General features: G+C 44.1%; 1 protein-coding gene across 2 annotated transcripts in view; it reads left to right on the top strand.

The window, feature by feature from the left end:
- Positions 1-14,057, top strand: part of TOP1 (DNA topoisomerase I) — a 92,160-nt gene that overhangs the window by 40,117 nt on the left and 37,986 nt on the right. The window contains exons 4-5 of one of the 2 annotated variants that reach the window (XM_006121884.5): positions 11,869-11,995; positions 12,877-12,932. In XM_006121884.5, the coding sequence (XP_006121946.1) occupies positions 11,869-11,995; positions 12,877-12,932 (183 nt within the window). Of the gene's footprint in view, positions 1-11,868; positions 11,996-12,876; positions 12,933-14,057 lie in introns of those variants that run through there. The other variant, XM_075901327.2, reaches the window with a different exon arrangement.

Here is a 14,057-nt window from a genome sequence, read left to right as displayed (position 1 = left end):
CTGGGAAAATGCAGACAATGGGCACCTCTGGTATGTGATGGGCGAAGATTCCTCTCTGGGACAGTGCAGGCGTGTCAATTACTGGTACTAGCCATCAGGGCGACGGGAGGCTCCGGGTCGTCAGCTAGCCCATTTACTGTCTGGTTTCTGTTTATGGTAGAGTCAGGAACAGGCAGCACACCTGCGTTCCCAGGGCATCAAACGCTGACTGCCTTTCTCTTGCTCTCTGGGGTGGGGGAGGAAACAAGATGGGGTTTGTGGAAAAACAAGATGGGGTTTGTGTCTGGCTACAACAGGTTATTTCAAAATAATAACTCCTGAAATAACTATTTCAAAATAAGTTTATTCCACTTCACAAGCAGGAGTTATTTCAAAATAACAAGACCCTTATTTGCAGGGCTTGACGAATGGCGGCGAAAGCCTCTTGCCAGCCCCGCATTGCGCATGCGCCAGCCCCGCATTGCGCATGCGCCAGCCCCGCATTGCGCATGCGCCAGCCCCGCATTGCGCATGCGCCAGCCCCGCATTGTGCATGCGCGCGCCACAAATAAATGGGGCGCCCGACTGAAATCTACTCGTCACGGGCGAGTAGATTCAATACTTTGTCGAGTCCTGCTTATTTGAAATAACGGACTTGGTAGTGTGGATGCTCTGCTTGTTGTTTCGAAATAAGGAGTTTTTTCAAAATAACTCCCCAGTGTAGACATGTCCTATTTGTCTGCCTCTGCTGAAGGAGAAACTTTACCTGTTAAGTATAACTGTGAAAAATAGCTATTGGTGCTTTGAAAAAATCAGGTTAGGTTAATGCATGAGATGTCAGTGAGTTTTAAGTATATAGGGTGTTTGAAAAGTGTTGCTCTTACGATCATTAGAGATCAAAAAAGTCTGACACCTAGTGCTAAAATTAAAAATGGGTTCTTGAAAAAATTTAATTCATACTAACGGAATTGCTTAAGTTTTCAGAAAATCCATTCTGTTCTCAGCTAAATGCTATAATCTTGTGGAGGATGTGCTGTACTTTTTATACATAAGAGGTGGAATATTTGCTTTAAGTGCAAAACTCAAGTCAGCCTTAACTATGGAGTTTCTTTTGGCATCTCTATAATATGTCATGCATTACACATTAATGTATGCTTTTTCTCACCAAAAAAAGAGGACTGTGGCAGTTCCCAGTTGCAGACCTGTGCTGTCCATGTCTGTGTGTAATAATTTGACAGCTCTATCATCTCTCTGAAACAAGGTTGTTTTGTAAACTTTTGTGGAGGACAAAAACATTCCCATGCACACAATAATTTCTATGTCTTGCCTTTCTGTGAGTGGGAGGTCATATCATGGCTCTGAGTTGCCAAGTGATAAGTGCTATAAAAATACCTAAAATAGATAATCATGATCTCATGTGGTAGAAGAGTATTGGCTTTGCATGCAGAACTCCTTAACTTCACTTTCTGGTTTCATCCTCTCCCACTCACTACATGACAGTTTTATATCTAACCACTCATGTACAGATGTAGTAAACTGGGAAAAATAGCACTCCTATATGTTTCAGTTTTTATTGTGTGTTTTTGCACCCTTTTAAAAATAAGTATAGCAAAACCTACTTAAGCAAATTCCATATAAAAAATAGACCTGAGTCAAAATATTGAGTAATACTCAGTCTTATTTTAAAATAAATAGTGGTTAAAAGAATAATATAAACATTAAATATAGACTTCTTTGCTTGGAAAGGTAAAATGTAATGTACTAATCTGTGGTGATTGATATTGTAAATACCTGGTTTCAGTGTATCAAACAAAAAAGCTGGAGTAAAATAATGGGCCTTTTTGAATCAAGAGACTTTTACAGAGGGTGTTTTTTAAAAAAGAATCTTGAAGTCACGAGATTCTTTCATGTATCTTGTTTCTTTTTTATGCATGGAATGCAGGCTGTCAGTAAACTGAAGTCAGCAGAAAACTGGTACTGTGGTGTGTGGAGTGAAGAGGCCCCCACCTCCGCATTGGCAGTACTGATCCATATTGTCAGTGTGACAGGTGTCTGAGAGCTTCAGAAAAATCCTCCTCCAGCTTGTATGTTCCCTCTAGTCACAAAATGTCTCTTTTTCTTATCTGTTGCATTTGAACAGATTTTGAGGGAGTAGTAGGGATGATAGGACCAGTTTCTTACTGGTGATTTCTTGATCTTGTTTTTGGCCACAAAAAAAAAAAAAAAAAAAAAGTGGAGGGGGGGGGAGATGTGGGAGAGGAGCTACTTGTAAGGTTTTTTTTTTTTTTTTCCGTTATAGACTAAGACGGTTACCCTCTAAGACTTGTATTTCATGTGTTATTCCCCAAGTCATTTATCTAAGTTGCAGAGGGAAGGAGGAGAGAAAGGAAATCTGGTTGGTCATCTTTAAATGTAGAGGGGCATTTGAAAATTTCCTTGTGCTTGCTTGCTGCATGTGTGTGAATGGAGCAGGGGATGGGGGAAAAGAGTTGGCTTCGTCTCTGTGTTCATATAATCTATCTTGGTCTACCATCTGATGGAAAAACTGACTTGTAATATTATTATTATTATTTTATTACTTTCTAATAGTGCCTCTAATATGCATACTATGTCCCAGCCCCAAAAAGCGCACACGCTCTCAAGATTTCATTTTCATCTGTCTCCAACTGATGTTTACAGCTCTGCCCTTCTGTTTTATTCCCACAATACTGTGTCTGCTAAGGAACTGATCCATTTTCTGTGGGAATTGCTTAAAACCCCCTCCCCATTTAGTTCAGCAGGCATAGGATCAGTTTCTTGTGAATTTGTAGCTCAGCTGTACAATTTGTGCTCACACTGGTTTGCACCCAGTACTGCTGTATGGTGGCATTCTTCTAAAAATGTGAATGCAAAAGTGCCAGCCAGCTGACAACTTTGCTAGTATATATTGGTCTGAAAGTAATCATAGATTTCTAACAGTATTGTAGTCCATCAAGCAAGGTAACTTCAGTTCTAAACCTGTTGGCTTAGGATTTCTATAAAATAAGAGCTGCCTATTACTCTAGGCTTCAGTTGACTTCTAACAAATACCCATTGTGACACCAAAGTGCTTGTTTGCAACTAGTTCTCATGCTTAATAGAAAATTTCCAGCCATGGTACAGCAAGCTAATCAGAGCTGAGCAAATGAGAGCGGGAAATAGAGATGCTTTAGATAAAGTATCTTTCCCTGCTTGTGATCTGAAGTTGGGATGGAAAAGGCATTTGAAGTGGAGGAAAAGGGTTGTTAATGTACACAAATGGCACCTGGAGAATGCAGTGTTAAAGTACTCAGAGCTGCTGTGGTTTGAAGAAGGAAGCTGCGTATATGCACATCTGCCATCCTTAGGAAACACTTTCCACTTCTGGCTTTCCATCTGATCAATGTATAAGCAGCTACTGCCAGGTGCACATTCTCCCCTCCATCCCCAATTTAAAAAAAAAAATCCTCCATCAGATTTTCCCCTTGGCAGCTCAATGAGCGTGTACTGCTGGAGATTTCAAGAAGACTAATTCCTTTTGTAGCTCTTCATTTCCATTGTTTTTCCGTGGCCTTCCCAAAACCCTCTGAGAAATTGTATTATACAAGCCTTCTAAAAAGAGAGATGGGAAACAGAGTTCCTGTACGCTGTGGGTCGCTGGCTGATGAGTGCCATTATGTGAGTGTTAAATTAATTGAACTTATTTCCTTTAAGATTCCTGACCAATTCCTGCTGCATTCCAATGTAACTTTGTAGCAGCAAGCGTATTATTATTTTAACAGGTCTATAATTTAATCAGTATTTATTTGGTCTAATCACAAATGTTTGGCCTGTATAACTTATCTATTTAGAGGGGTGAACTTTTTTACTGAAATAATTACTCTGATACAGCCTTGAGATGGTCTAATGTATTCTTGAACAGGAAAGTGGGTTTAAGACCTTGTACTTCATATTGATCCTTTTCAGTGGGTTTCATGGTCTGACTTTTGGGTTTTAATCTGACAAGCTTCATAGGGAAGGGTGCAACTGAAGTAACAAAAGCACGGGTACAGCGGGCTGTAAGGCAATAGAAAACATGTCAAAATCCTTTGGCTGCACCACATGACATCTTTATAGAAAGAGGGAGACATGCAATGTATAAAGTCTGAAATGGCCAGAAAAAGATTCTCAGGTCTTCAAAATGTGATACATCAATCCTAATTGCAGCTTTAGGCATCCTTATGAGCAGTGTTCCTATGGAAGGCTGAGACCTATTCTTCAGGTTAAGGATGGTGCCTTGGAAGAGATACCATGTTGCCCTCTTCTGTTACAGTTACCAAACTTGAAGTGTTCCCCCTGCAGGTGTCCCTAGATACACCAGATCAGAGGTTCTCACTTCATTACACCACAATCTGGTCTACAGTACAGTCAAATGAAGATAATGTAATTCCAGCTGCCTGAATACTGTAGCTCGAATTGATGTAGCTCAACTTACCGTGGCGTCCTCACTGCGGGAGGTTGACAGGAGAAATTCTCCCGTTGACTTCCCTTACTCCTCTCGACCCAGTGGACTACCAGGATTGACGGGCATCATGCGCAGTCGATTTAGTGGGTCCTTATTGGATGTAGTAAATTGAACCCAAGGAGATGGATCTCCAAAGCATCGATCTCCAGGTAAATGAAGTAAGCTCTCATTCTGACAACAACGTTACTACATGACCCGGGGTGAGGAGAGGGGGCCAGCGCCCGAGCCCCACTGCCCTAGGTGGAGGAGGAGCGTGGGCTTCAGCCCTGGGTCCCAGCACGTCTAATGCTGTCCCTGGTGACCACATTAGAACTGCTGTTCCAACTGCACATATGTGCCAGGTCAAAGCTGGTCTGTTCGCTTGCTGAAGTGGGTACATTTGGGGAAGCTACGTGCTTCTTGGAAAAATGACTGTTGCCAGGATTACTGTCTCAAGTCTGCAACATCAGCATGTTCCCAAGCGACAGGCATCGCTCATTGGCACTGGCATAAGTCAGGCTCTTCCAGGTAGGTTGGATAGCATGAGCCTGCTTTTGCTATTCAGTGTATCCAGTTTCAGACCTACATGTCTGTCTATAAAATCAGAGCAGTGTTTTGGTGCCCAGCAAATGTGTAGGTGTGGCAAGCAATCTGTTTATGAATGGGAGAGAGAAATACATTTCTCTGTTTGCCTCAGAGCAAGTAGCAGATGGAATTTTATTTTTGGGGGGATGCTTTTGTTACAGTATAACAGGAGGAAACAGGAGGGAGGTGGGGGACCTCTCAGATTTCACAGTCTATATTACTGTTACTTTGACACAGGCTTTCCAGGCTAACATCCAGGACACTTAGGGCTTGTACAATCTTTGAGCCTTCTCTCCCCATGCTGCTTCACACTCTGATAGGCAGTGAAAGATGACTGAATATATTGGAAAGTGAGAAGTAAGTTACCTTGCCAAAAAGCAAAGGCACAAAGCATAGTCTTTGCCCTGCTGCAGACCTTGGGCAAAACAGAAGTGGAAGCCAGGGTGTCCATGCAGCACTTCTGAAAACAGGGTCTACAGTTCTGGAGTCTTGAGTTTGACACCTAGAAGCAATATATACTCTTGAATATACTGCAATCCTTCGTCGCTTGTGAAATAGAGACAATTGTATTTTCCTGTCTCACGGAATTGAATTCACTGTTATTCAGAGTACATTGAGAATCAGAGGTGCAAACTGCTGTAAAAGCTGGTGTAATATTTGTATGAATTTTGTGAGCCATACAGTTGCAGGTAGTATTTTAGAAACACACCCATTGCAAAATGCAGGGTGACAAAAATCTGCTAGTCAGAAAATTAAATCTAGGTTTAAGCTCTACTATGGGAGGTAAATAACTCTCACCTTTCTCTCCCGAGTGGCACATGCAAATGTCTCCTAAATCCACAAGGCACCTGTTGTAATAGTTTTCATCTGTTTTCTCTGGGCTGTTCCTTATTCTTGTACTTTTACAGTTATGAAACGGAGGCTCACGAACACAAATTTTCCCTCTAGGATATACAGTTCTATTTCTCCTTCTGTCAAAAAAGGGGGAGGGGGAGTGTCAGTGAATGTTCTCTTTTTCTCATTCAGTTGGTAAAGTCTCAGAGGGGTAGCCATGTTAATCTGTGTCTCAAAAAGCAAGAGTCCCGTGGCACCTTAAAGACAAACAGATTTATTTGGGCATAAGCTTTCGTGGGGTAAAAACCACTTTATCAGATACATGCATTATGTCAGTTGGTAAAGTGTATCTGACTCAATCCAACTCCTTAGCTTTAGGAAAGTCATTGGTCTCAGAAATTTGCCATTGTTGTAGTAATATTAATTTGCATAAAAAATGCTTTGCCTGTCTTGTAATTGTTCCTTTTCGATATGGCTATCTGAATGTGACTAGTATTTTAATCTCCATAGATCAGATACATGTATAAAACATCCATCCAAACGTAACAGATCAAGATATTTAAGTCCATTTCCAAGCTTTTGTGAGATCAATATTAGATTCTTAGTAACACAGATTTGTATGTCAAAGGAACACAGCTTGTTAAAGCAATGGAAGATGGACGCAGGTGTTGTCCTGAGTTTCAGGGGCACCAAGGGAGAGGATGGGGAGAAGATACTGAATCTGAGAAATGTATCCGAGGTAACAAAACAAGTGTCACAGTAGCAGGCATCCAGTTGACTTCTCAAATCCAGTGTCAAGTTTTTGTATGTACTGCTGAACTGATCACACAGCTTAAACATGATCTGTAGTACGTGATCTTTAAATCTGTGCCAACAAACAATCCATGGTATGGCATGCCTATCTGTGGCACTCCAGAAATGCTTAATCTTGTTCAGTATGTAGGCCCTCTTGTACACTGTTCCACTAGTCTAAGCCTGTCACCGGAGAGTTTATCTGGAGACTTTTTATTAGGAGATGCTCGTATTAAATTAGTGAAATGACCACCTCCGGCCAATGTGAAATAAGCTTTATATTCTTACTGTTCTGGACCAGCAATAAGAGAGACTGCCCAATGAATCATAGAACACTAGAACTGGAAGGGACCTCAAGAGGTCATCGAGTCCAGTCCCCTGCCCTCGTGGCAGGACCAAGCACTGTCTAGAGTAGACCATCCCTGTTAGATGTCTAACCTGCTCTTAAATATCTCCAGAGGTGGAGATTCCACTACCTCCCTAGGCAATTTATTCCAGTGTTTAACCACCCTGACAGAAGTTTTTTTCCTAATGTCCAATCTAACTCCCCCACCACCTTGGCTGCAGTTTAAGCCCATTGCTTCTTGCCTTATCAGAGGCCAAGGAGAATAATTTTTCTCCCTCCTCCTTGTGACACCCTTTTAGATACTTGAAAACAGCTATCATGTCCGCTCTCAGTCTTTTCCTTTCTAATCTAAACAAGCCATCTTTCTTGAAATGTATTTCCCAGAACTGGACACAATACTTCAATTGAGGCCTAATCAACGGAAAGTAGAGTGTAAGAATGAATTCTCATGTCTTGCTCACTCACAACACTCCTGTTAATGCGTCTGAGAATCATGTTTGCTTTTTTTGCAACAGTGTCGCACTGTTGACTCATATTTAGCTTGTGGTCCGCTATAACCCCTAGATCGCTTTCTGCCGTACTCCTTCCTAGACAGTCGCTTCCCATTCTGTAGGTGTGAAACAGATTGTTCCTTCCTAAGTGGAGCACTTTGCATTTGTCCTTATTACATTTCATCCTATTTACCTCAGACCATTTCTCCAGTTTGTCTGGAGAATGCACTGACAATTTTCCAGCACTCTGCACTGTACTGGGTGTGCAGTAGAGTCAAAATCCATTTAGATGTTGCTTGACATAAAGTGCCATCAGAACTGGAATCTTCCTCCTTAACTGCTTGGATTTTGGAGAGAGATGTAGATACTACATTATGGCACTTGGCGCATGGGCCTTTAGCTAGACCGTTAGCAAGTGCAACTCCTGTCCTGAGTAGGGTTGCCAGGTGTTTGGTTTTCTACTGGACAATCCTGCATTTGCACCATCTTTCAGGTAGAAAAATTCAGAAAATACAGGACATGTGCAATGTCCAGAATTTTCTGAATTTCCGGCTGGGCGCCGGATGGAAGCCTGACAGGGGCGGAGGAGCAACTGGGAGGCGGGGCCACAATTGGCACTGGGAGCCCTGTGGTTGTGTGCAAAAGCCGGGCGGGGCGGGCGCCGGGACTCCCAGCCACTCCCCCCGCCCAGCTTCTGCATGCGACCAGAGGCTCCCAGCGCCATTTGCGACCCTGCCTCAGAACTGGGAGCCTCTGGTTGCGTGCAAAAGCCATGCGGGGGGAGTGGCTCCCAGCCCCTCCGCTGCCTGGCTTCTGCTCGCAACTAAAGGGAGTGCCTGCCGGGGGTGCGGCCCAAAGGGCTGTGGCCAGTGGCTGCACCCCATCCCCACCCCGGCCAGGTCTGCTTCCCATCCTCCGGGCCCCCCCTCCTCCTGTCCAGCCCTGCAGCCGCCCCCCCCCCCCCCCCCCCCGCTCTGCTTCCCAGGAGCCTCCCCCTTCCTCCCAGCCAATCCCGTGGCCCCTGGACGGACGGACGGACGGACACACACACACACACACACACACACACACACACACACACACACACACACACACACACCCTGCGAGCTCTGCTTCCCGCCCCCCCTCCTCTTCTTATCTCAACCCTCTTCCTCCCGTCTAGCCCCGCGACACCTACCCCCCCCCCCCCCCTGCAACTCTGCTTCCCGCCCCATCCACCTCCTGGCCAGTCCTGCCCCCCTTCTGGCCGGTTCTCCTCCTCTTTCCCCCTCCCTCCCTTGCCCCCCCTCCGATCAAGTGTGTCTGGGTTTGTTTGTTTTTTGGCGGGGTCTACCTGGCAACCCTAGTCCTGAGGAGTTCAGGGGAGTGGTATGCATACAGGTATGATGAGGTTCAAGTAAGGTTTTTCTCTGCAATCCAACAAGTGTGAATAAATCTGTATTGTAACTTTAGTTGCCTCTTTCTTTATATCACACAACCTTTCTGGGTGATGAATAACACTGATTTCTTTCAGTAGTGTTTAGACTTGCAGACTATCTGGCACCATCCAAAGTATTTTTACTTGCAGTTGAGTGCTAAATGGCTGAAATAAGGAAGCGGCATACATTTTCATAAAGCTGTGTATTATTTATTGTATTGTTTGTATTATTGCAACACCCAAGAGCCCCAGGTGTTGTGGCCGAGGGCTGTCACTGGTTAGGCTCTGGGGTTTGTCTGATACATAGGTTGGGCCCAAGGAGTGATGGAAAATATTTCAGTAAGGACTAAGCAAGGATCTTTCTGAGTTGAACAGTGAAGGATAACCGGGTTAAAAGAGAATACATTATGGGAGTTAGAATTGGGCCTGCAAACTGTCAGGACAAACAAGGCAGTTCAGTTGGTGTTTCACCATCCCTAGCCTGAGCCTAGTCATTTCCTCCCGTTTCTGTCTTGCAGTGAACCATGGCTTTTTCCTTCGATCTTAATGGGACTGTGTATAGTCCTGTAAACAAGTATATCTGGGTATGTCTACACTACCCTCCTAATTCGAACTAGGAGGGTAATGTAGGCATACCGCACTTGCAAATGAAGCCCGGGATTTGAATTTCCCGGGCTTCATTTGCATGAAGCCGGTCGGCGCCATTTTTAAATGCCGGCAGTTCGAACCCCGTGCCGCGCGGCTACACGCGGCACGGAGTAGCTAGTTCGGATTAGGCTTCCTAATGGAATGAGGAGTACAGCTAGTTCGGATTAGGAAGCCTAATCCGAACTAGCTACTCCGTGCCGCATGTAGCCGCGCGGCACGGGGTTCGAACTGCCGGCATTTAAAAATGGCGCCAGCCGGCTTCGTGCAAATGAAGCCCGGGAAATTCAAATCCCGGGCTTCATTTGCAAGTGCGGTATGCCTACATTACCCTCCTAGTTCGAATTAGGAGGGTAGTGTAGACATACCCTCTGAGACCTGTTCAACTAGAGTTGCTGCTTAGCTTCAAGAACAGTGTTGCTAATCTCTGTGTAGGCAACTCTTATGACTTTTTTTTAAAAAAACCTGAGTCTTGAGATGTTTGTGTTTCATAAAACTACAACTCTTGGGATCAAGTAACTATATGAGACTCTCGGCTTACTCCCGCCCCCCCTTAAATGGAAGCTTCTAGCCCTCATAATTGCAATGAAAAAACTTGAGAATGTGATCAGACTATATCCCATGGCAGGGGTGGACAGTAATTTTTGATGGGGGGGGGGGGGGAGGCACTCCCAAAATTTGGAAAGTGGTCAGGAGCTGCACTCTTCCATGATATTAATGGAGGAGGAGCAGGACCTGGGATGGAGGCTAGGTGCAGAAGGGAGCTTGGGGTGAGGGCCAGAGTGGGGAGTTTGGGTGAAGGAGACAGTTGTGACCTGGAGCACTGGACTGGAGTTGAGTGGATTGGCTTATGAGCTAGGGCTGGGAATTGGGGTGCAGGGGTTTGGGTTGTGAGCTAGGGCAGGAGAGGACTGTGATCTGGGGCAGGGGACTAGGGTGCTGGATCTAGGAGGGGGTGCAGGGGGGGGGCAGAGGGTTGGGGAAGGGAGGGGCTGGGGTGCCTGAGGCAGGCTCTGGCCAGAAGACTACCAGCCAGCAGCCCGCTCTTGAATCAGCCTCCCTGACTGCTCCACTCCTGCACAGGCTGCAGCCATGTGATCTGTGAATAACTACCAGCTCCTAGTGCTTTGTGGCTGCCTGTTACTGAAACAGGCAGCTCCCATTGGCCAGTTTCTGGCCAGAAGCCAGCCAATGGGATTGTGCTGGGGGCAGGAGCAGCTCCTAAAGTTTTTCCCCCCTTCCCTTGGGGCTCAATTTTTAAAGTGAAACCGCCCTGCATCTGCGCTTCTGAGCAGCACGTGGGTGAGGGGAGACAAGCAGGGAGCCTGTCTGGGGCTCCCCACAAGGTTTGCAGCCTGGATCCGGCCCGCGGGGCCGTATTTTGCTGAGGCCTGTCCTACAGACTCAGAAACCAAAATGGGGAATTAAAATGAACCTTGATTTTTTTTTTTTTTTTAAATTCCTTTTTAAATCCTGACTTTGCAGTCTCATTCATTATTTTTGGACACTTGATTGGTAATGCTGTGGCACTTGAGTCTAAGCAGCAATGAATTAATAGCATGTGCTTAAACTAGGCGCAGTAACATCTCTGTCCGTACGCTCCTGTCCTGACTTGTAATTGTTGTTTCAACCTGAGCTTCTCCAGAGCAGAGCACCAACCGGGCTGAGCTACTTAGTGGTTTTGAGAAGGGTTCAGTGAGGCCTTGTTAGAGCAAGCAGCTAGGAATTGGGGCTGCTGAGCTTATTTGATTTAGTGTAACCTGAGTCATGTCGCTAACTTTTCTCTGCCTCAGTTTCTTCTTTGTTGATAGACGAATAATCACATCACCTACCAAATGTTTATAAAGTAAATTTAGCTCCCTGGATGAAAATGTAAAAACTACAGAACTTGTATTACTTGCTATCTAAACAAATGTCACAGAGGACTGGAATATGCCTATCAATATTGCTTCACTTGTGACCTTTCAGAATTTAATTGGAAACAGAACAGTGAAGAGCCAAACTGGAGACTCAGCCTTGGTAAATGCATCATGTTGTGATTTTTCTCTGGCAATGACGGACGGATGCTGTTATCCTGATTTGAAACATTTAGCAGCTACAGTTTTACCCCATGTACATTCTTCCCCTTCTGAAGAAAGTAAATACTATGCATCTGACTGTCTTCTTGTGTCTTCCTGCTATTGTGACTAATCCTTATTTCATCGGATTGTAAGTTTCATGCCTCAGGGGTTCATTAAGCACTGTAAGTTGTTCAAACCTCTTGAGGGCCCTTCATTGAACTGACTCTTCTATCTTGCAGTGAGCACAAAGATTCCTCGGAGAAAAAACATAAAGAGAAGGAGAAAACCAAACACAAAGATGGCAGCTCAGAGAAACACAAAGACAAACACAAAGATCGAGACAAGGAGAAACGAAAGGAAGAAAAGGTACATAGATCTTTCAATGAGTGTGGGAAAGAGGAAGTTCTTTAACTGGTGTAATACATGAAGACCACGTTCCTTCTGGTTTTTAGTTATCTGGTAGTGAGAACTAACCTCTGGGACTTAAAGCTCAATATCGCATAAGCCACAAACGCAGAGGGCACATCTACACAGTAGAGCTAAATTCAAATTAAGCTACACAACTTGAGCTACCTCAATTGTATAGCTTAAGTCGAAATAGCTTGGCTTTAGGCACTGTCTGCACAGCAGGAAGTCGAAGGAAGAACTCTCTCCTTTCAACTTCGCTTACTCCTTGTTAAATGAGGGTTACAGGAGTAGGAGTAAGAAGTCCTCCAATTTGCTGTTATTTCAAAATAATGGCTCGCAGTGTAGACATGCTCTTTGTTATTCAGAAATAATGCTGCTGTGTAGACATAGCCTAAGGGCCACATTCTCAATTGCTGTAAATGGACATAGTTCCACTGATAGCAGTGGAACTGTGCCTCCTTACACCAGCTAAGGATCTCGCTTTATATCTTTCCTACTGTAATTCCACTCTGAACTCCGTGTCCAGTTTAGATCCATAATAGTCAAAGATCAATTTAGATTAAGTTCATACAACAGCAGGATGCAGTTGCCTAGTATAAGATGTAGCAGATACTGTAGTGATAACTACGCTTCACCTCTGCCAACTGACACTAATGGAAGACCAGGACATAGCTGATAACAAAAATGTGGGCATCCTGGGTGTGCTCAATCAGTGCTGAAAGGGCAAAGTTGCAAGTAATCCTGCACGAATTTCCTGCTGAAGGGTCTCTCTCCCGTTTGGTTTGGAGGCTGAATTGACCTGTCACGATCTTATATTGACCTGTCACTTTTTCTTTCAGAGCAAATCGTCTGGTGAGGTTAAAATAAAGAAGGAAAAGGAAAATGGTTTTTCCAGGTAAGAGAGTGAGTCTTGGGTCTGTAATCTGATGCAGCAGCTTGTCGTGATTTTGTTTGTTTCCTCCTTCTCTTTCTCTCTCTTCCCCCAATCCTCAGTGTTATGTCTCCTCCCATCTGGTTTGTGGCAGCAGAAGCACTGTTATTTCAGTAACCTCCCCCTCCCATAAAGATCCTCCCCTCTCAAGCAAATGGATGAACTCTTGGGTAATTGACTGGGATCCCAGAAACAGTAATAGACCTGTTAGGGCATCTAGTCTATTCTGTGCATGCAGGAGTGTTGCCTACAGTGGATTCTTGCATGCTTTTGTCCAGTTATCTGGAAATGAGGTTGAACCATGGGCAGAATAAACTCCTATAAATGGTGTTATGTGGCTAGTAGAAGTCCTTGCATCAACTTTATAGTGGGATCTTAGCAAGCATTTGGCTCTCATTATGCATTTTGTCTTTTGGAGTTGGAATTGATATTGCTAAACTAAAGCAAGACCAATGGACTAGAAGCCCTACTTTGTAAATTGCAGATAGGTCACTTATTAAAATTAAGCAACCAAAAAAAACCCAAGAAAATTTGTCACTTATTCTATTCTACACATTGACCTTCTAATCCTTAAAGGTCATCTAGACTCCATGAATATTGCTTCAATTCAGTTGCCACAAGATTTACCTGTAGTGCTGTTACTTTTGAATATTTAATGGAAGTACAATTTATTTTTTAACATCTGACAAACAAAGATTTCCTTGTTTACTCCTATAAATCTAGTTCTCAGATCACACATCTGAGCCCAGTGACTTTGTATGTTTTTCAGTTCGGGGTGTGTGACCATCTGCTATGCATTAAAATAGATCTGCTGCTTTGGAAGCAGATTAGATCAAGGGCCGGGAAACACCCCCTCTCCCCTTTTGTGCATGTCTCTTTAGTTTTATTACTGAGAATTCATCCCCGTTTCACCTTGGTCTGAAGTGGAATTGTGGGAGGGAGAGTCATGAGAGGAGCCTGCCTGTGGTGTGGTCTAACTGATTAGAATCATGTGCTTACTTTGAATGTCCCTTGTACAGAGAGCTTTCAAATACTGCTGCTTGGAAACTGAATGTGCAGATTCTGCATTTAACCATTTTCTGACTTGGT

Source organism: Pelodiscus sinensis, chromosome 17 (genome assembly GCF_052426305.1).
Source record: "Pelodiscus sinensis isolate ZL-2025 chromosome 17, ASM5242630v1, whole genome shotgun sequence".
NCBI classification, from domain to species: domain Eukaryota; kingdom Metazoa; phylum Chordata; order Testudines; family Trionychidae; genus Pelodiscus; species Pelodiscus sinensis.
This window is presented reverse-complemented; position numbering and strand designations above follow the sequence as displayed.